The sequence below is a fragment of the Verticillium nonalfalfae genome (genome assembly GCF_003724135.2).
Source record: "Verticillium nonalfalfae strain VnAa140/NRRL 66861 chromosome Unknown scaffold_150, whole genome shotgun sequence".
In the NCBI taxonomy this organism is placed as follows: domain Eukaryota; kingdom Fungi; phylum Ascomycota; class Sordariomycetes; order Glomerellales; family Plectosphaerellaceae; genus Verticillium; species Verticillium nonalfalfae.
The window spans coordinates 24,714-50,368 of record NW_021167375.1 but is presented as its reverse complement, the minus strand read 5'-3'; the positions used below and the strand labels follow the sequence as shown (position 1 = coordinate 50,368).

General features: G+C 58.8%; 8 protein-coding genes across 8 annotated transcripts; 2 read left to right on the top strand and 6 right to left on the bottom strand.

The window, feature by feature from the left end:
• Positions 1 to 154: 154 nt before the first annotated feature.
• Positions 155 to 2,091, bottom strand: D7B24_002231 (uncharacterized protein; the record flags this gene model as incomplete). Its single annotated transcript, XM_028636444.1, has 3 exons — positions 155 to 827; positions 893 to 1,047; positions 1,105 to 2,091. The coding sequence occupies 3 exons, from the start codon at positions 2,089 to 2,091 to the stop codon at positions 155 to 157; spliced, it is 1,815 nt and encodes a 604-aa protein (XP_028491388.1).
• A 1,836-nt stretch (positions 2,092 to 3,927) lies between these two features.
• D7B24_002230 (uncharacterized protein) lies at positions 3,928 to 6,275 on the bottom strand (the record flags this gene model as incomplete). Its single annotated transcript, XM_028636443.1, has 3 exons — positions 3,928 to 5,832; positions 5,887 to 6,150; positions 6,222 to 6,275. 3 exons carry the CDS (start codon positions 6,273 to 6,275, stop codon positions 3,928 to 3,930), a joined length of 2,223 nt encoding a protein of 740 aa, XP_028491387.1.
• Positions 6,276 to 6,832: 557 nt separating this feature from the next.
• Positions 6,833 to 9,143, bottom strand: GND1 (phosphogluconate dehydrogenase (decarboxylating) gnd1; the record flags this gene model as incomplete). The annotated part of the gene is made up of 6 exons (XM_028636442.1): positions 6,833 to 7,273; positions 7,374 to 7,808; positions 7,907 to 8,359; positions 8,390 to 8,462; positions 8,572 to 8,892; positions 9,130 to 9,143. 6 exons carry the CDS (start codon positions 9,141 to 9,143, stop codon positions 6,833 to 6,835), a joined length of 1,737 nt encoding a protein of 578 aa, XP_028491386.1.
• Positions 9,144 to 11,312: 2,169 nt separating this feature from the next.
• D7B24_002228 (uncharacterized protein) lies at positions 11,313 to 12,452 on the top strand (the record flags this gene model as incomplete). The annotated part of the gene is made up of 1 exon (XM_028636441.1): positions 11,313 to 12,452. The coding sequence occupies one exon, from the start codon at positions 11,313 to 11,315 to the stop codon at positions 12,450 to 12,452; it is 1,140 nt and encodes a 379-aa protein (XP_028491385.1).
• A 471-nt stretch (positions 12,453 to 12,923) lies between these two features.
• Positions 12,924 to 14,966, bottom strand: CAS42 (Triose-phosphate Transporter; the record flags this gene model as incomplete). Its single annotated transcript, XM_028636440.1, has 3 exons — positions 12,924 to 13,780; positions 13,840 to 14,143; positions 14,220 to 14,966. 3 exons carry the CDS (start codon positions 14,964 to 14,966, stop codon positions 12,924 to 12,926), a joined length of 1,908 nt encoding a protein of 635 aa, XP_028491384.1.
• Positions 14,967 to 17,891: 2,925 nt separating this feature from the next.
• D7B24_002226 (uncharacterized protein) lies at positions 17,892 to 20,311 on the top strand (the record flags this gene model as incomplete). Its single annotated transcript, XM_028636439.1, has 8 exons — positions 17,892 to 18,031; positions 18,092 to 18,193; positions 18,247 to 18,464; positions 18,522 to 19,032; positions 19,092 to 19,459; positions 19,512 to 19,535; positions 19,588 to 19,770; positions 19,830 to 20,311. 8 exons carry the CDS (start codon positions 17,892 to 17,894, stop codon positions 20,309 to 20,311), a joined length of 2,028 nt encoding a protein of 675 aa, XP_028491383.1.
• A 354-nt stretch (positions 20,312 to 20,665) lies between these two features.
• On the bottom strand, positions 20,666 to 21,655 carry D7B24_002225 (uncharacterized protein; the record flags this gene model as incomplete). The annotated part of the gene is made up of 2 exons (XM_028636438.1): positions 20,666 to 20,925; positions 21,085 to 21,655. The coding sequence occupies 2 exons, from the start codon at positions 21,653 to 21,655 to the stop codon at positions 20,666 to 20,668; spliced, it is 831 nt and encodes a 276-aa protein (XP_028491382.1).
• An 813-nt stretch (positions 21,656 to 22,468) lies between these two features.
• D7B24_002224 (uncharacterized protein) lies at positions 22,469 to 24,806 on the bottom strand (the record flags this gene model as incomplete). Its single annotated transcript, XM_028636437.1, has 5 exons — positions 22,469 to 22,552; positions 22,607 to 22,926; positions 22,981 to 24,341; positions 24,396 to 24,598; positions 24,654 to 24,806. The coding sequence occupies 5 exons, from the start codon at positions 24,804 to 24,806 to the stop codon at positions 22,469 to 22,471; spliced, it is 2,121 nt and encodes a 706-aa protein (XP_028491381.1).
• Between the last annotated feature and the right edge of the window lie 849 nt (positions 24,807 to 25,655).

The following is a 25,655-nucleotide window of genomic DNA, read 5'->3' as shown; positions in this document are numbered from 1 at the left end:
CGTTTCACTTTTACTATTTCTCTTCAAGACAGTGTGTACAATACTCTGAGTCTATGTCACCAGATCTTCCTCAAAATCTCGAAGGCTCTCTATTACTTGGCACTTCCGTCCTTTAAAACCCCTCCAACATGGGTCCACGTCAGGGAAGCGATCCCTAAAGAACAAAGACAACAGCCGCCATGACAATCATGCCAGCGAAGCCCGTGACGCCGACCCGCACGCCAGCTCCCTGATCATCCTCGGCATTGAGCGTTCCGCCGCTCGCCCCCGTCGTCACGGCCTCCAGCCCACCGTTCGACGGTGCCGTCACCTCGGCCGACACGCCGGTCGCGAGGCGCAGCGACGTCTGCATCGTGCGGTCCGCGCCGAAAGACGACGTCGCCACCAGAAGCGTACCGGGAAGAGTGGCCGTTCGGTTCGGAGCGAGGCCGGTTGGCGCGAGGAGCGCAGAGCTTTGGGCGCCAGAGCCGACACCGCTACCGGCGCCGTTGCCCGACCCCCCCTGGTCATCTCCTTCATCTGCATTGTCTCCTCCGTCGTCTGAGGCCCCCTCTTCTTCTCCTTCTTCTTCCTCTTCGTCTTCGCCATCACCAGATTCTTCTTCTTCATCGCCAGATTCCTCGTCGTCACCAGATTCCTCGTCGTCGCCAGATGCCTCCTCATCAGAGGAAGAATCCTCATCAGAGTCCGAGCCCGAGTCCGAGTCTGACTCCTCATCTGAATCGGAACCAGAATCCTCCTCGTCTCCTTCCTCATCGCCCTCGCCACCGTCCTGCTCCTCGTCGGCGGCCCCCTCGTCACCCGCAGGCCGGTCCTGGAGCTCACCGCTGCCAGAGTCGTCCGTGCCGGGCAGGGGTTCGAGTCCCGTCTCGTCGCCAGACGGACCCTGGACCTCCTCCGCGTCACCGGGAACGGGAGCAGCGGGGGCGCGACGGGGGCGGTGCCGTTGCCGATGACGGCGGAGGGGGCGGCGCTCGGGAGGGCGTCGCCGGCGGGCAGAGCTGGGATGGGCTCTGGCGTTTGGACCTGTTGAGGTGGGGGGATCTTCTTAGCGTTTCCGTTGTCATGCTGAAGAAGCAAGGGGGAGGGAGGGAGCCGACTTACGGGAACCTGGGAGAAAGTGGCGTTTGTGGGGATCACGGGCAGGCTCTCGACGGGTGCGACGGGTACCAGGGGAGCGGCTGGCGCGGATGGTACGAGGGGTGCTGCTAGAGGCGGGGACGGAATGGCGGATTCGACGAGAGATACCGACACCGAGGGCTCGAGCAGGTCGGAAGAGGCACTCGGAACAACAAGCTCGCTGGACGCCGCCGATGGCGCTGGAGGGTCGGTAATGTCGAGGGGCAGGCTGGGAACGGCCGACTCGCTGGCGGATGGGAACGACGAGGCGGGGTCGACCGACGGCACGGCGCTGCTCGGCAGCAGGGGCACGAGGGTGGGAATGGCCCCTTCCAAAATGCTAGATGCCGACTCGGAAGACTGGAGAGGGTCGGCCGGCGCAATAGGCCGCAAGGGGTCGACTCCCTCAACTGGGGCGGGAGACTCGAGCGGAAGGGCGGATGACGCCTCAGATGGGATGGGGGCCGAAGACGCGGCCGGCAGAGAGGACTCGGCTGGCGCGGAAGATGCAACGGGCAGAGCAGACTGAACCGGCTCAGCACCTTCCGGCGGCTGAACATCCTCGGTCTGCTCGCCACCGGTGCCGGGCAGCGGTCTCAGCTCACCAACGGTCTCCTGCAAGCCAGGCAGGGGCCGCAACTCGGCGCCCTGTCCACCAGTCTCGGCGCCGTCAGGAATCCCGTCCTGGTCGGCATCAGGGAGGTCGGCCACCGGCTGCTCGACTGGCACCTCGGGGGCAGCGGGAACCTCAGGAGCGGCAACGTCACCAGCTGGGACCTCGGGCGCGGGGACCCCGACAGCGGGCACACCCTCGTTGTCGTTTCCCGGCTCGGGCGCCAGGACGGGCACCTCCCCAACTCCATCACCAGGGGGCACCTCAGGCGCGACAGAGGGCACGGCGGGATCGACGCTCTGGGCCGCAGCGAGCGAGGCCGAGGCGCTCAACAGCAGGACGATCGCCTTGAACTGCATCGTTCTTCTCGTGATCGTTCCTGTGGTACGTTGTCGTTGATAACTCGTTGTGGTGGTCTTGGAGGTAGAGTAAAGATCGTGAGGTAACGTCGAACAGAGGGACAGACAGGTAGGCAGGCCGTACAGAACCAAAAGCTCACAACAATATGGCAGGTATTAATAACAGACAGGACAATCACCGCTAGGGCGTTGCGTGTGAGAAGAAAAAGAAGAAGAAGCAGCGCGTCGTAGAGACGGCAATCAGGGAAAGAAAGAAAGAATAAAAGACAGTGATAGTGAAGGTGAGGGGTGCTGGCCGGCAGTCAAGAAGAGAATGACACAAACATTTGAGACAGGACGAACTTGACTCGAGGAAATGAAGATCGAAGAAAAGGCACGAGAGAAAGAAAGGATGTCTGCATCGGAGATCTCTCGTCTTGACGAAGGTAGGAAAACCCAAGAAAAGGGCGGCAACGAAAGATGGGGAGGGGAGTCCCATGGGCCGAGCGGGACTTGGCGGAGCTGATGTCTCGCGAACCCCCCGTACATGATCCGCGACAGAGGCCGTCTGATGTTTGGGGGGGAACAGCGTTGGAAGGCTCTCCGACGTTGCATTGCGGTAGGGCGGACATGGCACGGGGGCGGTAAGCGTGTCTGAGCGGGACGGCCGTGCTCGGGTTGTCTCTGTCTCGGTGTTCAACCCATGTGTGCTTGTGTGTCTGGGTTGGGTTGATGATGATGGTGAGGTGGTGAGGTGGTGAGGTGGTGAGGTTGAAAGGAGGTCAAGATTATGACATTTAAGCATGATTAACCTTTGAGACTAGTCTGACGGCGAGGTTACCATCTCACAAGCCACACCGTTAGGGACCTGAGATTGACTTTCGTCGTCGGCTCCATTTCTGAGACGACTCGCGTGACCATCATCGATCTCCAACAACAGCGATGAGCGAACATCAGGCGTCATCCCAAGGCTTCACCCAAACATCGCCCAGGAATTCCCAATCCCATGGCATCAATGCACAGGCGCAACCCTCAGACGACACGCGTCATCCCAAATGGCCGTCCCTCCCCCTCTCTCTCTCCCCAGAGTCCAGAACGCGAAAAGAGGCCGTCCCAGGAAACAAGGAGGCGGTCTCGAAACGTCCGACCCCTGCAGCCGATCAAACAACCGGCTCCGAACGAACCAGACACGCCGAGGCCAGCATGCCGCTCTCTCGTTCACGCGGCTGACGTCCGCTTTCGCCTCGCTTCAATGGAACTCGTTTCGTTGCTTCTCTGCCCTCTTGTCTTACTCAGTCTCGACTCGGTTGGCTGACCCAGAAGCCAGACAAACAGCAGACAACGAACACATGCAAGTGCACCGACAAGGGGGGTTTAGGACATGACCAGATGGGGGTAGATGTGCGAATGCCGAGACATGCTCTATCCACCCCATCCCGGCCGGGCAGGGCACGCGAAAAGAGAGAGAGAAGAAAAAAAGCAATTGGAGCTATTGAATTCGCACAGCTAGCGCCATGGTCTGTACAAGTACACGTAGTCCCATCTATAATGAAAGCTCACACGCGCATTGCATTACTGTGCATCGCCTGGACATCCACCCTCGCGCCCAAGAAACCGTGCCCCATGTACCCCTGCCAGGCACGCCCAACCCGGAACCAGATACGGAGCCTCAATAGCAGTGCCCCTAAACGCCTTCGTAGTCAGGGCTACGGTGGGAAGAACAAACACAGTCAGCAAACCTGCTCGGGATACGATGGGGAACGAGGGCAGAGTTCGACGGGAGGCAAGCTGGCAAAACAAGAAAGGGGGGAAAAGAAGGGTGTCGCCTCACATGTTAAAGCAACCCAATGCAGTGTCCTACACGCCCTCGGATTGATTCTCCCCCGGCGTGTTCGTGTTTGAAGCCCCGTGGAACGCGTCGCCGAATGCCGAGTCTTCCATCTCCATGTTCAGGTCCAACCCATCGCCAAGCGAACCCGCTCCGCCGTCCAGCCCGCCGTCGTAGCCGGCCAGCGCCTCACCCGCTGTGTCGAGGTCACCGAGCGAGCTAAAGTCGTTGTCGCCTTCAGTGAGCGCCGGTGTTCCCACGGCTGAGCCTTGCCGAGCGGCGACGGCAGTAGGTGCCGTTGCTGCTGCTGCCGCGGCGGCGTCAGGGGCTGGGGCCGGGGCCGGGGCAGGCGTCGTGTTCGCGTTCGTGTCGGGAGACACACCACCCTTGGGCACGACGACCCAATCGCCGCTGCCCTGGTCCTGGCCGCTGCTGGCCGCCGCATCCTTGTTGGCGTCCGTGTTGGCCATGGAGACGTCTGGCCCAGGACCGGACGCTGCAGCCGGCGCGGGAGAGGGTGCGCCCAAGTTGGCCGGCGTCGCTACACCCGAGTTGAGTCCCGATGGCGTGGGGAAGTTGAGGGGCGTGGACGTCGACGACAAGCCCGTATGCATCTCATCGAGAAGACCCGCAGCCGTACCGCCCATGTCGATATCAGCGTCATCACCGGTAGCCCCGCTCTGCTGCGATCCGGCATGCGAAGGACGGCGTGACATGTCGTTTGACTCGGCGCCCACGTTGGGGAGAGCGACTGGCGTCGCCTCCTTCACAGGCACCGGCGTCGCCTTCTTGACAGGCTCAGGCACGGGTTCCAAGTAGCCGCCCGCCTGCACCCGGTTCACGCCATGGAGGACCGCGATTTGACGTCCGAGATGCGCCTCGACCTGCGCCACAATGTCGTCGATTTTCTTGTTGTGCTTCTGCGACCAGGCGCTGCTGCCCTCGTCCGAGTCAGTCACCTGGCCCTCGAGACGCCAGAACTCGGCTCCGCGTTCCTCGACTGAGTGGCGGAGCTCCTTCTCCGCGCTGAGAATGGTCGCGTTGGCCTTCATTTTGGCGATGGCCGCCTCGTGATCAGCCTTCATCTTCTCAATCTCGGCATTCGTCGTGTCAATGTGCTCCTGCGCCCGCTTCCTGAACTCATCCGCGAGGCCCTTGTCGAGCTTGCCGACGTAGGGCTTCTTGGGGTTCTCCAGGTGCGCCTCGCCGCCCTGAGAGGAGAAGATGCCGTCGGTGAGAGGGGCGAGCTCGCCCTTCAGGCCGAGACCCAGGTCGGGAGGGGTAATGTGAATGAGCGAATACGGAGAGGACCACACCTCCTCCATCCACTCGTGGTTCTGCTGGTACCGAGACAGTGCAATGTCCCGGGGCGTCAGCGTGTCGAACACATCGCCATAGAGATCCTCGTCCTCCAGCTCGAGCTGGAGGGCAGCCAGGGAGCCGGGCGGCGGAGGCGGCGCCTGAGACTGAGCCGCCGCCTGGGCTGCCGCCTGCGCTTGCGTCTGGCGGCCGCCCCGGCGTCCGGTGGGCATGACCTGCTGGTGAGTGGGATACGCCATCTGCTGGGGAAGTCGCCTCGACTGAATGGGCGCGTACACCTGCTGTCGGTTGCCGCCACTGCGCGGCCACGCAATTTGCGGCCAGTTGCCGCGGTCGGACAGCATGAAGTCCTTGCGCGTGATCTGGCCACAGTTCTGGAGGTAGTTGCGCTGGTTCAGCATGGTCTGGCTATCTTGCGTGAAGGGAACCATGTTGATCGGGAGACGGTCCTGGGGGTCGGCTTGGCCGTAGTGTACGAGCCAGAGGCTAATGTCGGGCTGCGGCGCGTTGATGTTGACCTGTTGCGAGGGAACCAGTCGGAACCTGCGGCGAGCGCGGACGGCCGCTGGGTCGCCGGGCGCGAAGCCCGTCTTGTTGTAGTAGATCTCAAGGTTCTGTCAAAGTCAGCGAGTGCGGAGGCCAACGTCACACGGGCAATTGATGCGTACCAGTCCATTGCCGACTTCCTGGCGGTGGTACTGCTCAGGCGCCCAGACGATGCCGTCGCTAGCATAGTTGGTTCCCAGTCTCTTGAGCGGTTGCCACGTGAGGAGAACCTGGCCATCGTTGGGACGATCGAGATAGGTCCAGAAGAATGGTGCCTTGTCTTTGGCGACCTGGGGGGCGCCTAGCAGCCATTTGGTGACGTGTTGAAGGTCGAGTCGGCCTTGGTTGGGATACTGGTTCGCGGAGATGAGGTGAACGTGCGGAAGCTGCCTTCCGTGTCAGCGCGATGCTTGGAGAGTCAAAGGGACGAATCAATGGATTCACGGTGATGGCCTACGAGCTGGTCCTCGATCGCGTCGCTAGGGTCATGAATTGGTTGTTGCTGCGCCATGGTCAAGCGAGGGAAGGCGCGTCGCGGCCGATTCGAACTCGGTGGAAATCTAGGAAAGAGTGTCGTGGCCTTTTCGGGGTGCTAATGGGTCCTCGGACCGAGCAGCGCTGAAGTGTAGATGACTGCCGATTTAATGAGGGGGGGGCTAGACGATGAATGTTGCGCGGCGAGTGGCACTGTGGTTGATGGTTGTTCAGCCTGGCCCTTGCTCGTCGTGCCGGACGCTGGCCACGGCGCGCCCCAACCCAAATTCTTTCGCGACGAGGCTGCGCACGGACCACCTCCAGAGACACGCAAGGCACCCGTCCGGATCGGGCTTAGTTCAGGAGTTCCGTAGGCAAGGTACCTGTAGGTTGTACCTTGAGGAGTTACATGCAGGCTTCATTTACGGGCACCATCAGTGTCGTGTCATGGCATCACGACCTGTTCACGTCATGACACTTTGAGCAAGGTTCATGTTACAATTGTCTTTCATTTCATGATCCAGCATCTGGCTGGCAAGTACGTAAGATCACCCCATCCTGTCCGGACCCATTACCACAACGCACACACCCCTTTTAAGCCTGGTACGTAGACGCAGAAACGTTGCCGCCACGGCCGGTCCAGTTGACGTGAACATCCGTGTCAACGGGGTACTTCTCGTTGGCGTGCTCGGGCTTGACACGGAAGGTGTGGGCGCCGAAGTAGTCACGCTGGGCCTGCAGAAGGTTGGCGGGAAGGTCCTTGGTGCGGTAGCCGTCGAACCACGACAGAGCGGTAGAGAAGGCGGGGGTGGGAATGCCGAGGAGCGCCGACTTGGCGACGACGTCTCTCCAGCCGGGCTGGGCGGTGTGGATGGCCTTGTTGAAGAAGTCGTCGAACAGGAGGTTCTGGAGGTCGGGGTTCTTGCGGTAGGCAGAGGTGATGTCCTTGAGGAAGACGGAGCGGATGATGCAGCCACCGCGCCACATGAGGGCGATCGAGGGCTTGTTGAGCTTCCAGCCGTACTCCTTGGCGGCCTGCATTTTTTTATTCGTGTCAGTAAGTCGTACATCTCTGCAGAGCATCGGCTTGTGTGCGCCGGAAAGTGCAAAAACTACTAAAAAAAAAAAGACTCACCTCCTGCATGAGCATGAAGCCCTGGGCGTACGAGATGATCTTGGAGGCGTACAGAGCCTGCTCGAGATCGTCGAGGAACTGCTGCTTGTCGCCCTCGAACTTCTGAACGCGGCTCTCGAAGCGAAGAACACCAGAGGCCTTGGTGCGCTCGTCCTTGATGGCGGACAGGCAGCGGGCGAGGACAGCCTCGGCGATCAGGGTGACGGGCATGCCGAGGTCAAGAGCGTTGACGGCGGTCCACTTGCCGGTACCCTTCTGGCCGGCCTTGTCAAGAATCTTCTCGGCAAGGGGAGTGCCATCCTCGTCGTTGAAGTAGAGGATGTCACGAGTAATCTCGATGAGGAAGGAGTCAAGGACACCAGTGTTCCACTTGGCGAAGGTGTCGCCCATCTCCTTGTAGGACATGCCGAGGCCACGCTTCATGATGTCGTAGGCCTATTTTGTTGGTGCAGGTTAGCGTCCGTTCTCAACGTGCCGCCAATGGCACTGCACAGGAGACACAGGAGGCAGATGGGGAGCGGACGGGAGCTTACCTCGCAAATGAGCTGCATGTCACCGTACTCGATACCGTTGTGGACCATCTTGACGTAGTGGCCAGCACCCTCGTCACCGACCCAGTCGCAGCAGGCCTCGCCGTCGCTCTTGGCGGCGATGTCCTGGAAGATGTCCTTGATGAAGGGCCAGGCCTCCTCGTTACCACCGGGCATCATGGAGGGGCCGTAGCGGGCACCCTCCTCGCCACCGGAGACACCGGAGCCGACGAAACGCAGGCCCTTGCTGGCGCAGTATTGAGTGCGGCGGTTGGAGTCGGGGAAGTGGGAGTTGCCGCCATCAATGATGATGTCGCCGCGCTCGAGGAGGGGGATGAGGGTCTCGATGTAGTCATCGACGGCCTTGCCGGCCTGCACGAGGAGCATGACACGGCGGGGCGTCTTGAGCTTGGAGACGAACTCCTCGATGGAGTGGGCGCCAACAATGGACTTGCCCTTGGCCTCGTTAGCGAGGAAGCGGTCGACCTTGGCAACGGTACGGTTGAAGGCCGCAATAGTGTAGCCATGGTCGGCCATGTTCAGAATGATGTTCTGTCCCCTGATCAACGGTATCAGCACGGGCGGGGCGGAAAGGGGGAGGGGCGCTATTCCGGCAGAGACGGTACATCTCGAAAGGAGGGAGGGGGGGGGGAGCTTCAGAAACTTACATGACAGCAAGGCCAACAAGGCCGAGATCCGCGCTTGCCACATTGTCAGTACTGGACTTCGTCACGGAGGAAGACAGAGCTGGAACGACGCCGCCAACAATGTTGACGAGACGAGCGCTGGGTCGGGGCGATGGAGGCGTCAGAGCGAGGGGCACCAAGGTAAGTGGGGGGAGGGGTGAGCTGGCTTGGGATTTTGTTTGGAACTGGCTCGAGGCGCCATCACTCTCAAGCGCAGTGCTTCCAGAATTGCTGCCGCAGAAAATGACAATTTCGACAATGACACGAGAGCCGGATCCATGGGCGCGAGATTGCGGGAATTGACTGCCGTGTCATCGTGGAAGGTGCCAGAGCCTGGGCGAGCAACAAAAAAGAGTTGAGGGGCGGGGTGGTGGGGTAATCGCTCGGGTTTCCGTCATGACGAAGGACGAGGAGAAAGGCAGAGAGACCAGACAGAACCAGAGCCAGATCCTGCGCCAGAACCAGAGGCAGAGGCAGCGGCAGAGGCCGAGAGGTAGAGCCAGAGGAGCCAGATGGAGGGGTAGAGGAGCTTTGACTTACACGGCGCCAGACATGATGAAGGTCGTTTGGTGGGATCGGATTGCTTGCGATTGAAGTTACAGCAGCAAGGTGGGTTCAGCGGGAAGGGAAGAGAGTGGTGGGAGGAGAGGTGTAGATATTTATCTCCAGGCGAACCGAACCGAACCGGAGCAGACAAGAGCTGAGGGGGGTGCGGAAGTTATTATTACGGAGTTCCTGGCTCATAGGCTCCAGGCTCAGGCTCTAGGCTCTGGGCTCTAGGCTCATGGGGAGAAGATGGGATGGGCGATGACAGAGCGCCCCAATCATCGGCGGGTGTCACAGTGCCTGGCCGGGAGGTGAGGGAGGGGCAGTGAGGGGTGGGGCCTGCCTTCTGTCCCCCTCTCCCCTCCTTACTCCTTACCTGCTTGCTGTGAGCGGCGGGGTGATTTTGGGTCTTGATCCTGGTTGCTAGGAGATGCGACATGGAGAATCTCTCGTCTGCACTGGGCTTAACGCCGCGGCGTGCCACAGTCCAACGTAGGGTTTTAGCGGGCATTGGATCGATCATGACGCTGAAGATTGCCAGGCGCGCGTGGGGTGGTGAGCTCGGTCTGCTTTCGCTTCGACTGCCGCTTGCAATCAGCATCATGGAGTAAAGCAAATATGCTTTCCGCGATCCATGTCCACACATATCAAGGAGAGAACGAACCATCTACTGACAGATTGAGGGCGGAATACAAGGACAAAAAAAATGGCGTCCTTGCTACACAGTCCCATAGTGGCTGGACAAACGTCGCATTCACCCCCAAACATCAAACATGACTTGCGAAATCCTTGCTGATCAAGCACCGAGCATCATCTACTGCGCGCCACTTCCTCAGAGCAGCGTCGTCATGGGCGCGCATGGAGGGGCAGCCTGAACCAAGCGGCCCATGGCCCGCATCACTGGTCCAGCCCAAACAAACCAGCCCGGCCGCCGGTGGGCGTGACGTGGGACACGAAGCCATCGTGGACCCCCATTACCTCCAGAACCCTTGAGCACTGTGGTCCGAATCCGCTTCGGCCGAACCATCCCATTGGCCGCTCGCCCTGCCAGTTTCTGCCTCACACTGCGGGTGTTCCAGGGAATGCGATCTGCGACTGCGACTACGGACACCTCCCAAGGCTGGTCGTAAAGCCCAGAGGTTTCGAAATCCGGCGCACCTGCACCAGTTGGTATGAAGTGACCCCCAAATGACCCCCAACCTTCCAACAAGCCGAAGAAAACGGGAACGCCTGCGACCTTGATGAATTGCCTCTGACCATGACTGACTGTCGGGCTGCCTTCGGCCTGAATCGCACCGCCTCCCCCTTTGCGCGGAAGTTAGGGCCCTCCTGCTGGTGACAGTGCGTACCCCTCGCGAATGCATTTCTTTTGAGGGGCATCATGGGCATGATCTCAGCCTCGCCTGGCACCCCTGCCTCGTCCTGAGATGGCGTTCATCCCAAGGGTTTCGGAATCGTCGAGGACGGCCAGCATCTGCATTCCGGTTTCTGCCCGACAATTCTGCTTCCTCACTCGTGGAGGTTCCGCCTCGGGCGTCTATGTTAATGAATCCCCCCTCTCCTGATATCCGGGAGGCCTGTGAGGCTCGAAGCTCGAGCCCAGCGAATTGAGCTCAGGCGCGCTCTTATCCGTTGGGATCCACGCTAAATACGGATGATTCGTGACAAAAATGTCGCATCCAGCCGTCTTCGGGGCTGCACCGAGCCACCGGGCGCCCGCCCGAAGACTCCGCGGAGACTCCGCCGTGACATGACTGATTAGACCGGCAGAAGTCAAGGAGATGTCATGGCCAACAATTCCCTCGCGACCAAATTTTCCGGAGAACCATGAACAGCGTGGGGGTCCGTCCCGCTCCAGCCACACATCGCAGCCTCTGTGCACGTGATTTCACTGACAGAACGCCACACATCCCGCACCAGGCTCCCATCCGTCCAAGGCTGAAGTGGATACGGATTTTTCCACCTGCATCAACATCACGACAACGCGATCGCCATTACAGTTTGCGCCAAACTTCAATACGACCGATATCTCGTCGATTTGACACTCACAGTAACAATTTTAAAAATCATCTCCACTCAAACGCAGGCACTCTTTGAGCAGGAAACCGGCTCAGAGGTACGTTCCATAACAGCCAGCACCAAACCGCGTTGTTCCCAAAAAGCACAGTTCATTCATCATGGCCTACCCGCCCCCTCCAGGTATCTCAAACGCCTCATCCAACTCGTCGCACCCCTCGCTTCCCGCCCGTCCGCCTCCTTCGGCCAGCGCATCATCAGGCGGCAGCGGCGGCGGCTTCAAGTCCTCCTTCAAGCCGGCCTTCACACCCGCCCAATCTTCCTACTCCAGCGCTCCCAGCTATGGCGCCGGCAGCGCCCCGGCCGCCGGCCAGTACGGCCCTTCCTCCTACCCCACCTACCAGCAGCCCGCATCCTCCATGAGCGCCCCCTACCAGGCGCAGTCACAACCGTATCGGTACCCCCAGCAGCCGCAGCAACCGAGCAGCAACACCTACCAGCAAGGCGCCTACAACGCGCCAGCGAGCGCAGCATCCTACGGCGCCGGCCCCCAGATCCGTAACCCCTTTCCCGCCCCCGGCACGGCCGCCGCCGCCGACCCCTCGTACGACCCCGAGCTCGCCGCCCAAATAGCCCAATGGCAGAGCGCCTACTCTGGCCGCGACGCCGCAGGCGCCTCCTCCTCAACCCCAGGTTCCGCGCCTTCGACCATCCCCGGCCCGGAACCCGATGCCGCGGCGGCGGCGGCCGCCGCAGCAGCCGCAGCAGCCGCCGCCACGGGAGACAAGAAGAAGACGGTCGTCCGCGAGGGCGGCGGCAAAAAGTGGACTGACGACACGCTCGTCGAGTGGGACCCATCGCACCTGCGCCTCTTTGTCGGCAACCTCGCTGGCGAGGTGACGGACGAGTCCCTCCTCAAAGCCTTTGCGCGCTGGTCCTCGGTCGCCAAGGCCCGCGTCGTCCGCGACAAGCGCACGTCCAAGTCCAAGGGCTTCGGCTTCGTTGCCTTTAGCGACGCTGACGATTTTTTCCAGGCTGCCAAGGAGATGAACGGCAAGTACATCCAGAGCCACCCCGTCGTCGTGCGCAAGGCCAACACGGAAATCAAGGTCACCAACGTCAAGGAGAAAGGCCGTGGAAAGCACGGCAAGGACAACAAGAACAAGAACCGCGGTGGCAACGGCAGCGGCGTGGGCGGCAGGCAGGAGGGCGGTGCCGATGCTACCTTGGGACCGGTGCACCACGGGGGCGTATCGAAGCCGGGACAGAAGACGAAGAATGGCCTCCGCCTGCTGGGTTAGGGGAACAATGCCCACTTGGGAAGAACAAACGCGCAACGTGTGAAGAGTTGCGTGGTTTGGGCGACAGTCTTGTGTTGCAACACTTTCTATACAAAGCACGCTGCATGGATAAGGCGCATGGGACGTTCGGATTTAATAAAATATTTTAATACTCAGTCAGGGAGCGAGCATTGATGTGTCAATCCTCGTCCGGAGTTGTATTCGGGGTATCATCAGATCAGATTTAGCAGCACAATCGCCTCTTGCGGGCACGCATGTGATCTGCTCCTCCGCGCACCATACGGCGTGCCTCTGGCCCTTCTGTCTAGATCCAAAAGGCTCACAAGGCTTATGTACGCCGTCTTCTCATCTTCTGCTTCAGCGCTCGCCATTCTCAGGCGTCGCATGCTGACCCCTTCCGAAAAAAAATAATGCCAAAATACCTACAAAAGATTTCTCTCTGCGAACGACCAGTCATGATGACTGGGCTGCTCAATTGTCCCGATGAGCTTGTGCCGTCCGAGACTCCTGAGCCTCAAAATGTGCGTCCTGGGCAGGATTGGGAATAATGTCGCCATCGAGAGTAACGAGGTTATCGTCAATATCGGCACTCGACCGTGCTAGCAGACCAGCTTGCTCGCCCACGACGTCCTCGGTATCACTCCCGCTGTCGTTAGAAGCGCTGTCGGGCTCCGCGTGTCCACGATGGACATCCTCTTGAGCCTCCTGTCGCATCTGGCGAATCTTCATCCAGTTGTAGGCGACAATGGCAAGCATGGTAGTGACAAGCCCAACGGCGTTGACGGGAGTGAGATGGTCTTCGAACACGAGGGCGGCGGCCAAAATGGTGACGACCTCTTTGAAAATTCCAGCAATCGACAACGTGACCACTGAGGTCCGCTGCAGCAGAGCGAACTCGGAAGCCGTCATGAGAAAGGCGATACAGCCGGGGAACAGCAGGAAAAGGGGGGTCATGATGATGCCCCACTCCTTGACGAGTGCTTTGAGTCCTTCGAAGAGAGCAGGGAATCCTTCGACGGGGATGGCGATTGCCATCAAAACCACAAACATGACGGGTGCTAAGAAGAAAATGCTAGAAAAGGGGTTGGATGTGGCAGGGTTGCGCAGTAGAAGAATCTGAGTGAGGGCCCAGCGGAAACCAGAGAAGAAGGCGGCGGAAATGACGAGGACGAAGCCACCAAGCTTGAACTCGACCTCGCCTGATACCATGAGAACGACGCCGGCAGTCATGGTGGCTATGATGGCAACAAGTCTCCAGGTTGGTTTTTCGAGTCGGAAGATAAAGGCGAAAATCAGGACGAATGCTAAAGACGAAGACTTGCACATGGCTTCATAATGTTAGCAAGGGCAGCAACGACGGACGGCGCCAGAGTCTGCGATGACGTACTGTAGAAGGTCAAGGTGATAAACTTCAGGGACGTGTTGCCCAAGCCGATGTCGAGCCCTGTCGCCGCGCCGCAAGGCCCGATACGCGTGAGGTAGAATAATTTCGACATCAAGGGCCGATCGGGTTCCGTCTCGTGTCGTGACCGACCAGCATCCGAGTTATGTTGGGCATTCTGAGGTCGTAATGACGGGATGAAGTAGAGAACCAGGCCGGACAGGGCAAACTGGACAAGCATGTGACAGCTTGTCGTGAATAGGGGGAATGCGAAATTGAGACGATCCTTGTCGAACATCCACTTGTTGTACTGTAGGACAACGGGAACGGAGCGTCAGCTTCGGAGGGCACGGAGAAAATCGGCTGATGGGGATGTCGCGACGTACCAAAGAGATGCTCAGTGAGAAAATGTACCACAACAGGATCAACGAAGCGTTGATGGCCAGGTTCCTGACGACGTTGTGATCGGCCTCCTTCTTCTCCTCCGCCGTGATATCACCTCCTCTTGCTATCCTCTGGTCGAGGAGCGTGTTGCGTCTCTTCTTCTGCCGCTTCCGCCTCCTGTCCTTCTTTGTGAGCCCCGTCTCCTCGTCATCATGTAGGTCCTCGTCCGAGAAGCTGTCATCCGCGGGATCTGCAGAGGCTGATGGGAAAGCGTCTGGAGCTTCCTCCGAGATCTTCGGCTCCTCAGCAAGGCCGCCTGGTGCTCGGGCGCCGGGTGTTCGAAGCGACTGTGCGCGAGGGCGGGCCGCTCTGTCAGGTGTGCTTGCGCCGACGCTCTGCATGAGACTGCTGCGGCGCCGGCGATGGCCGGCACCGGTCATTGGTTCCATCTCAATGATGGGCCCGGACGAGGGGCCAGTGGCGGCAAAAGGAGAGGAAGACGAGGAGGACGCTATCGAGTGTGTGAGGGCATTCGAGGTGGTCGCGTGGGTGGATGGACCAGACAGGGGTTCGGGAAGCGATTCGAGATCGTAGACGCCGTCGAGAGGAGAGGGAGAGGATGCGCGAGTGGGTCGGTCCTCGTTGTGGGAAGATGGGGTATCTAGAGATGGTCGTGACCGCGCGGAGGAGGGAGGAGAAGCAGATGTAGGGTCAAGAAGGCGGTCAAGAGATGGTGAAGGAGGTGTCATGTTTTCAACTCGTGCCTGGTCCCGATGCACGATCCAGTGCCGGTCCAAGTGGCAGTACTGGTCCAGTCCTGTCTTGGAGTGAGGAGACGAGATGTGCCCAGGGCTCCAGTCTCCAGTCCACCGGCGGTCACCAGCGTGCCGATTGACCATACCATACCACGGCAGGTCCACGGCTACAGCCACCACACGGTCCACTTTGCGCACAGCAGGGTTGGGCGGGATCCACCAGTGGGCCACTTCTGGCGGTCACAAGTGCATAGTCAGTCGGTTTGCTGGGCAGCTGCTACCCGAGCCAGGCACGTTCGTCCTCGGCCTGGACAGGCGGTTAGGACCAGAAAGGTATGGGTGGCAAGCCAGGAGTGGCTGGGCGACCTGCGGAAGGGATGGTCCTTCCCATCCGTTGGCCCCTGCCGTGTGTGTGTCGTGGATCGGTGGGGTGTCTTGGCGCATCTCCAGTGGACTCGCTTGCAGTTGGGTCGCTCATTAGGGTCGGCCACAGGCGGGACTTGGGGAAGGCTCGGGGACCACCCCCTTGTAAAGATTTGGGACTAAGGGACAGCTGGGGACGAGGAGATGCAAGTGATGAGGGGGGGGCCATCGTGTGTCGCATGATGCCAACACACTGCTTCTGCACCCCATGCGAGGGTTCCCTTTCCTTGGACCGTGCTAAAAGCTTTCAGGATCGAGTCACCTATCCAGTCTCACTGCTTGACTGCGTTTGCCTCTGTGCTTTCAAGCTTATGCATCTGCCCCCGGTCAGGAGATGGATGTGTATCACATGCCTATGCCAATCACAACATAGCCCACTGGATCATGTCTGAATATACTCATGTCTAAACGTCATTATGTCTAATCGTCACCATTTCTGAACGGCATCATCTCTGAACGGCATCAATTGTGAAAGTCAGCAGCTACATGTATCTCTAGACGTAATCATATCTATGTCGGCGGGGACACTTTGATAGGTCGTCCCGTCTGTACATCCAGTAGTGGCCGCAACCCGGAGCCCAGCACTGTCGCTGCCTTGTTCTCGTCGCAGTATAGTGTTCATTGCTCTCATTAGTTCTGGCGCGACAACAATCAACACAGCAACTCATTCATTCAGCAGCCAAGCGAGTGTTGATCTGGCTCATGTGTCCATCAAGACGCAATTCGAGCTGCGAAAATCGGGCATTGACCTGTTGAACCCGAGCATCGACCTATTGAACTTGGGCACTGATCTCGCGTAACGACACTGAAATCGTCTCCAAGCGTCGCGAAACAGACACACCCTCGGTCGCTGCTGGGGTATTCGCACACAGCGCAACGAAGAATTTCTGCGTGCGTCTGAAATCTGGCTGCTCGGCTTGATCCATCTCGATTGTCGTGACTGGGAATGACGAGCCCTTCCTGGCAATGCAGTTGCCAATTTTGGAAAACTGTGAACCGTTATCCCAAATACCTGTGGTAGGTATTCACTATGCCTATGGCACGTGCACTCAAGTGTACAGGCACGGAACATCACGTGAAAGTCAACCCGTTAGGCTAACAACAGGCTAACAGAGTTGTGGCGGCCTGGCCGTCCCGGATCCAAGACAGCATTCGTGCGCACTCGCCTTCATCACGGATCAATCTATGTGTGTATAACTGGGAAAGGATAAGGAGTCCCCCTTCCATCCTCTTTGTATAGATGATACCGATCTAAGCATTTCACGGTTATTTCATTCTCACTCGGCATCTTCACGGTAAAAATGCTGCCATGGCACTCCTTTTCCGTCTCCTATTTTGTTTCTATTGTACACGCCTCGACGGCGTCTTGGTGTAAATCCAAGGCTCACAGCCAAGCTTCCAGAGACAATCGCGAAAGAACATGGCATGAGTCCTGACATTTTAACTCGCCAGTGGGGTGAATCAGCTGTCATGAACAACCCTCGCACTTTCAGGCCTCTCTGCTCCGCCTTAGCTGTGATTCTGGAGGCGTCAAAGGGCATCTTGAATGCTGTCCGCAGATCAGAGGGCTATGAATCGACCATCATGGTAATTTCCAAGTTGCCCCTCCCGCTTTCTTCGCGGTTGAGATGCCTACTTGCGGGACACCCATGCGGCACCAGCAGACATTGCCTCGCTAGAACAGGCAACCCAGTTCTGCTTCGAAATTAGCTGCTCTTAAAGGTCAACCACCGCTCTGCAGGCCAAGGCCAAGGCCAGTCAGTACGTGTTGTAGGATTGGGGATAAAAGCAAACATGAAAGCCGACGCAGATTGGTCATCTCAGACATTATGCCAATCAAGGCCATTTAAATGAACATACACAAAACTTTGTGCGCCCGCATAGATTGAAACATGGGAGCCAAGGACGAGGTCGATCAGTTGAGGAGATGATTCGAGACATTCCTGGCGTCTCTCTGCCGGTGAAGAGGTCATGATGCCGTGAGAGGAGACTGTCGCTGCTGACTAAGTTTGACGTAGATTGCCCGACACTCGTGGACATTTCATACCTACGTACCTACCTGAGGTACCTGTCCCAGCACTAACGGAGCTTTAGGTTCGAAAGGTTACGTACCATGTAGGTCGGTAGGTAACACAAGAACCTCCTTAGGTGGGGAAGGGTACGAAAGGCAGGGACCTGAGGTAAGGTAGCTGGGGAGGTGTCATTGCCAGATCCGGCGTGAACCGCAAGTCACAGGTGCCAGCCAAGCTGGGACTGGATCTAGATCAGTCATGCCCACCGCGGGGACAAGCCTTCAGACAGTCCTCAGAAAGCCATCGTGGAGTTCCGCAGCTGGCTTGAGCCTGAGCTGAACAAGACTTTGGTCCATCACACCTCTTATCGTCATTCCACCCCCTCGCGCTCACGGTAGTTGCTTCACAATTGCCCCCATCTCCGCCCCATCCGGCCCCTACCTACAGATCATCAATACCAGCCAGCATCTATCTTGCCATCATCATGGCTCATCAATGCTCCACCAAACATGCCCAGAATAGCTCCAACACGGGTTACCTGCCCATTGAGGACTATGGCATGATCGGGAACATGCACACCTGCGCCCTCGTCGGCATGAATGGTTCCGTGGACTTCATGTGCTGGTGGGTGCCGCCGCGGCGCTGCTACTACAGATCATGGCCCAGAATTGACTAGAAGGGTAGGCCTGACTTTGACTCGCCTTCCGTATTCTGTCGTCTCTTGGATAAGGACAAGGGAGGTCACTTCAGCATCAGCCCCCCGGCTGCGATGCAATGCACCACCAAGTGAGTCCGTTCATGCACATTCGAGACAGGCTCAGAAACTCATCTGTGCCAAGGCAGCAGTATCTACCGTCTTCGAACATTCTTCAGACGAGGTACATCCATGATGAGGGTGTAGTTGATCTCATCGACTTCTTTCCGCGTCCCAAAACTGCCACGGCCATATACAAGGATGTCCGCCACAGCGCCTACCGTGAGACGTACCAGATTCAGGAGGAGCTCAAGAAGTGGCTGGTCCGCCGTGTTGAGTGTATCCGAGGGGAACTCGAGCTGGGTCAGTATGACGTCCCTCAGGCGGTGACTCCCGGCTGCTAATGCAGCACCTATTCAGATGTTGAAATATTTCCGGCCTTCAACTACGCCCAGGAGGGGCATACGACGACCCTCCTCCAGACGTCCTACAACCCAGGAGCCGAGAGCAGGACGGCTACTTTCCACAGCAAGGACACAAAATTGCAACTCGACGTCATTGTCGATCGTGGTGATGTCGAAGCAGGCGCTGCCCCCGGGATATGCTTTCACACTGTGAAGCGAGACGGCATGCCCGGCGAGGGTGTCGTAGCCCGCATCAAGGTCCACGAGGGCCAAGCCGTCTCCTTTGTGCTCCGAAAGGACATGCCGAACCATGTAACGGACAATGTCACGACGGATGTGCTCGACAAGCAGCAGCACGACACCCAGTCGTTCTGGTACCAGTGGATCTCGCGAAGCAAGTACAAGGGGCGCTGGCGCGAAGTGGTGCAGCGGAGCTTGATGATTCTGAAGATGCTTACCTATGAGCCGACGGGCGCCATCATTGCAGCTCCGACTTTCTCTGTCCCCGAGGACATTGGCGGTGTCAGGTATGCCCGTTGCTCACCTGTTTGACACCACAGGTCTTCGGAACTGACAGATCGGGCAGGAACTGGGACTACCGATTCTCGTGGGTTCGCGACTCGAGTTTCACCATCTATATTCTACTGCGCCTAGGGTATTCAGAGGAAGCCGATGCTTACATGGGTTTCATCAGCGAACGCTTTCTGAAATCCCGTGGCCCTGAGGGGGCTTTACCCATCATGTTCACCATCCGGGGTGAGACGGACATTCCCGAGAGCGAGCTCGGTCATCTCGATGGCTACCGCGGTAGCAAACCCGTGCGCATTGGCAACGGTGCCGCCGATCACCAGCAGTTTGATATCTACGGCGAGCTGATGGATGCCATCTATCTGTACAATAAGTACGGAAAGTCGATCAGTTGGGATCAGTGGTGCGCCGTCAGAGATATGCTTGGTATGTGGCCTAGCTGCTAGTCTATGGATTGGAGCTAACCAGCCTACTCAAGATTTCGTGCTTACGCTCGTCAACCGTACGTAGCGATGCTGTGCTTACGCAGAAGCGTCTTGCTAATGCTTGTTCAGTGCCCGACATGTCGATCTGGGAGGTTCGAAACCAGAAGCAGAATTTTGTATACTCCAAAGTCATGCTCTGGGTAGCCTTTGATCGCGGCATTCGTCTCGCCGAGAAGCGCAACCTACCCTGCCCGAGCCGCGCCAAGTGGCTCGCGGCACGGGACAATCTGATGGAGGAGATCATGGACAAGGGTGCGTTCTTGACAGAACTGACGACTCGAGACATGCAGGAAACTGATTCGCACCTACAGGCTACAATAAGGAGATGAGGAGTTTCGTGCAGAGCTACGAGAACAACAAGATGATCGACTCATCCATCCTCATCGCGCCGCTCGTCTTCTTCATCGCCCCCAACGACCCGCGCTTCCTCAGCACGATGGATCGCATCCTCATGCCCCCCGAGAAGGGCGGCCTCACGAGCGCCGGCCTCGTCTACCGCTACGACACGGAGCTCTCCGAGGACGGCGTGGGCGGCCGCGAGGGGGCCTTCAGCATGTGCACTTTTTGGCTCGTCGAGGCCATGACGCGCGCCAGCGTCTACGAGCCGCGCTACCTGCCGCGGGCCGTCAACATGTTTGAGAATGCCCTGAGCTTCTCGAACCACCTCAGCATGTTCTCCGAGGAGATTGCCCGCTCGGGCGAGCAGCTGGGCAACACGCCGCAGGCGTTCAGCCATCTGGCGCTCATCAGCGCCGCGTTCAACCTGGACCGCGCGGCCGAGGCGAGACGATAGGTGCCGGGTGTCCCCGCAACGAGGCTATTTAGGACCACAGATTGAAACACCTTTGTTACTCTCCAACCATAGTAGTCAGATGGCGCCTCGTTGATGCTCTTGAATTAAATGATGCTCAAGTAATGCCAGGCTCCCTCTACACTCACCATGTGCCTGTGTGTCCGCGGGTTGTTGCAATGCCCGCGCCGCACGGTGACGCGCGCGCCTGCCAACCTCTTTTTTGATTTTCCCAAGTCCGAAACGCCTACGCTATGCTTCTCCCTCCCCCTAATCGATGAACTGTGAAAGCCGCATGCCCCCAACACAACCAATGCCTCATTTGGGACGAGGACGGTGCTAGTTGAGTCACGTCCACTAGGAGAGATCCATGCCGTCGCCCTCGTCACCGAGCCGGTCGCCGACAGAACTCAGCCCGGAGCTCGGCGGCCTGGACCCTCCCGACGGCGTCGGCGAGCCGGGGGGCGAGGGCCCGCGCATCATGTCCATCCAGCCGGCGATGCTCGACAGGTCGCCCCCCTCGACGAGCACGTCGCTCGCGTGCTCGTTTCCGCGGCCGAGGATCGTGTCGTGGAACTTGCTGTCCTCGGCGGACTTGCTGTGGCGAGACATGAGTGCTGGGCGCGAAGGGGGCGGCGGTTAGCATGACTGCGAAGCCCGGCGCCGTGGGGAGGGAGCACACGGGAAAAAGAAGAAGCAAAAAAAAAAAAAAAAAAAAAAAAAACCAAGCGTAGAAAGATAAAGGGACAGGGGTGGAGAGAAAGGAAGGAGCTTACCGTGGAGGTAATCCCCCGCAGGCACGTCCCCGTCCTGCGCAGCATTGCCCGTGCCGACGACGCCCTCGCCGATGCCGTCGACGACCATGTCCCGAATGGCGCGGCACCGCGCACCGGCGAACCAGGCGGCGAACTCGTCGACGCCGCGCGTGTCGTCGTCGCCGCGGCAGGCGCGGTAGGCGGCAGCAGAGGAAGACGAGGACGAGGTGGTGGTGGTGGTGGTGGAGGATGAGGTCTTGTCCTCGGGTGCGGCGCCGGACGGCGCGGTGGCGGGGCGGCCGCCCTCGTCGGGCTCGACGAAGCGCTCGACGACGCCTAGGGCGCCGACGTCCTCGAGGGCCATGCGGACGTCGGCGACGCGCAGGGGGTGCTCGTCGGCGGGGTCGTGGTGGGGGTTGTTGTCGAGGGCGCGGGCGGCCGTGTGGCGGCAGAGCGTGAGGAGGTAACGGGCGGCGAGCTCGGTGAGGGTGTCGAGGACGGCAGGGCGGGTCGCGTGGTAGCCCGTCGCGCGGAGGATCTGGAGGATGCAGGGACGGAGGAGGGCGTGGTAGAGGGGTGTCGGGGGGGCCATGGTGGCCGGCGGTCTTGTGGCGATGTGCTGCTCTTCGTGTGGCTCGCGGCGTTGGGGATTCGATCAATGATTCGGGGTGCGGTCGCGAGTTTCAAACCGTGGGTGTGATGGCGTCGGTGGGAAGGTCTAGATAGCTTCGTTGTCGAGGTTCGAGTTCGAGGTTCGAGATTCGAGATTCGAGAGAGAAGGGGAGACTTCCTTGGTCGAGAATTGGCTGAATGGTCTGTCACCAGCTGAGAGGGCGCGCTGCGGCGCAGAGCATGGTGTTTCTGTAGTCGTGTAGCGCGATTGGAGCTCTGGAACCAAAATTGAGCTGGCGCAAGTCTTCCCACGCGCCTATTGCCGGTCTCGTTGGTGGGAGAGGTGCAACAGAGGAAGACCAGCTTTGCGAGCTTCAGCGAGGCACGGCCTGGCGGATGTTGGAGGTCACCGTGCTCGCGTACTATTCGCACATATTTACACTGTACCCATGTGCTCGCCATCCCCATGCCATGTCGACTGCACCCCATGACATGCAGTCGACATGGAGTAGATATTTCCCCTTGAATTGATTCACTGTTCCCTTGGTTCAAGTGGCAAGTCTGAATCTCAAATGAACTCGTACAAGTAAATGAACAAATTGACGGCGCGAAATCCAACATGTACTCCGTGCTAGACCTTCTTGCCTTCTTGTTGTACCCACAGTAGCCCCCTTGTCCGTGGCCTGTCTCGAGGAACCTTCAGTGCCCAGGTCGTAGGTCCCTTAGTCCTAGGTCCCTTAGTCCTGGCCCCCGTGGTCCCAGGTCAAGTGCGGAGGCACTCAACATGCCTGCTTTACTTGCTTACACCAGAATACTTGTTGATCCAACCAAGAACCTCCTTGTGCCACACCAACGAGTTCTCCGGTTTGAGAACCCACTACCCAGAGTCAGCGACATCCTACCACATGGCCTAGCCAGACAATGCACTTACATGGTTCTCGTCGGGGAACATGAGGAACCGGCTTGGCACCCCCCGCGCCTGCAGCACGTTGAACATGGCGAGGCCCTCCGAGATGGGCAGCCGATAATCGAGCTCGTTGTGGATGACCAGCTGTGGCGTCGACCAGTTGGCAAGTTTTGTCGCCGGGTCCCACTTCTCATATGTCGCCCGGTTCTCCCAAATCGGGCCCCCAAAGTCGTGCAACGGGAAGAAGAGCTCCTCCGTCGACCACTGGTTGAGCGTCGAAAAGACACCGTCGTGACACACGAGCGCCTTGAACTTACGTCCAAGCTCGTTGCCCTGGATCCAGTCTGGACGCGCATTAGCAAACGTTGTCGCTGGTCCGCACGAGGGAGTGCACTCACTAATCATGTAGCCGCCGTAAGAAGCACCCAGTGCCACGGCCCGGTCAATATCGACATAGTCGAGGTTTTTCTCAATGTGCTCAAAACACTTGACCAGATCTACATAAGGGAGACCACCCCACTGGCTCTGGATCGCGTCAGTGTGGTTCTGCCCGTAGCCCGTGCTGCCCACGGGGTTGGGCATGACGGCAATGTAGCCCTGCTCGGCGAATATGGCCGGATTCCAACGCGTGCTCCAATTGTCGTTCCACGCCCCCTGCGGTCCGCCGTGGATGAGGAACGCCAGAGGATACTTCTTCTTCTCGTCGAAATCGGACGGCTTGACAACGAGCGCCTGCACATCGTAGCCCTCGGCGCCCTTGAACCAGAAGTTCTCCAGCTGCTTCTCCGACAGGCCGAATGTCTTGCCGTGCTTGGAGCTCGAGGACACGTAGTCCAGCTTCTTGCTCGACGGGTCCAGCACGGAGAAGAGAGAGCTCTCGATTTGTGAGTTGGAGCTGACGAGGAGCTTACCACTACCGGGAAGGAGTCTGGCCTCGATGATGGATCCCTTCTCAAAGATAGACTCGGGCTCTTCTACGGCCTTTTCTGGGGAAGACGGCAGCTTCCACAACCTGACGCGCCCGTGCTTTTCGGCCGCGACATAAAGCTCCTTATCGTCTTTGCTCCAGGTGATCCACTCAGGGCGTGCATCCCAGCCGCCAACCTCATCCTTCGTCACGTAGAACTCCTGTACACCGGTGAGTTCGGTGATATCCGGGATCAGAAGCAGACGCGGCTTGTCGGACTCGTACTGCTTGCTCTTCATCTTGGTGAAGGCCACTTGCTTGCCGTCGTGAGAGAAGACGGGCGCAGCCGCGTAGCCCTGGAGGTTGCCCGTCTTAACCTCCCGAGGCGGAGCAGGCTTCGCCTCGGTGAACGTCTTGAGCGGTATGAAGTAGAGATTCGTCTTGGTGTAGATGGCAGGTGATACGTCGGGGTCGCGCGACACGAAGATAAGACCAGACCGGCCAATGTCAAAGTCAGCCGTACCCCCGAAGGGCGGGACGGGACATTCGAGCTTGGTGCCATCAAGAGCATTGACCAAGCCGGGCCCCTGAAGCTCATAGGAGCTGCCCTTCTTCTTGAGCAGGCCGTACCACAGAGAGTTCCTGTTCTCCGTCTGCCACGCATCCCAGTGACGGGCGTACAAGGTGGAGTATGTCTTGGCGGAGGACAGAGCCTTGCTCTCAGACGAGGGGTGGTACATGGCGCCGGACAGAGTCGTCGGGGCGGAACAGACGATGGCGACCTCTTCATCTGACAGGCGGTAGGCTTTAAGGTTGGATAGGCTGCCGTCAAAGTTGCGAATCTCTTGGACTCTGGATGCGAGGTTAGCGAAAGGCCTTTGACTCACAAACATCTCCTTTCCTTACACTTGTGGGAGGCCGGAGTGTCCGAGCATCAAGCTTGTGGACCCCTTGTCGCCGCTCTTGAAGAAGAGAATGTCCTTGTCGCTGATCCACGTCGGCTCGCTGTACGAGCCATCCTCGTACAACAGCGTCGAGTGGCCGCTGTGGACATCAATGACGCGAATCTGGCTCGTCTTGCTGTGGGTTTGGAAAGAGTAGGACGACACCTGAGCACACAGTGAGCATTGGTTCGCAGGTCGGAGCTCTGGGCCATGTGCTCACGGTGTACAAGGCTTTGTTGCCTGACGGGTTGGGCACGGCGGAAGACCGCCTCGGCGCCGAGAGAAGCACCTCGGGGGTGAATTTGCTGGCCTGTATAGTCATCATGGAGGAGAGCGCGAGAAGCTGAAGGCAGAGCCACGGTGGCACTAGCATCTTGTCAGCCTGGCCGTTGTGAATCAAGGTGAGCGGTTTCCGTTTGCTTTGATTGCGAAGCTCCGAAACCCCTCGAATGGGAGGTCACTTACAGATAATGATAATGGACTGAGCCCCTCGTTTTCAGGCAATGCAATGCAGTGCAGCCCACTCGGTTGGTGATCGACTGATTGAGCGTAACGTAGGATGCCGTCGCAACCGTGACAGGATGAAAACAGAAGGTGACGTGACGGAGAGGGCGCTCCTCAGCTTGTATATGAAGTGGGGGTTAGGTGTGAGGCTCACCTCACCGACTCCCGTGTATGACAGATCTGGGCTCGTGGCCAGTCATCTGTTGCTTGCGGGGTCAGGGATGCACACCTCTGTGGCCTGATCAGGAGCTACCCCGCATGTCGCTTGCTGGGAGCTTCCAGCGGGAAGGAGGCGGGGGCGCTGAAGCTTGGTGGTGGCTGCTGCCGCAGTACGTCTGCAGCATGCAGCTAGCGCCGATCCCGGCTTGGCTCACATCGGCATGGCAGTCGTGCTTGCCATCGGCATGGCATGGCATGTCGTGCTTGCCAACTGCACCAGACACCTTATCTGTATCTTGCAGTCCGTTGTGCTGGCCAATGGCTTTTCAGGCTGTCGACTCCAAAGTCGAGGTGGAATACGATGTGCACGCGAGACCTTGCACAATTGGCGAGTGACCACGCTGTCAACGAATGTCATCTTCGCAGAGCATGTTCCGCGTAGGCACTTAGATACAGCGCGACACCAAGCTCCGGCATGGGGTAGCAAGGTACTAGAATTGCCACTTATCCGGCAAGACCTCCAGCCACAACTTGATTGTGATATTTGTTCTTTGACCAG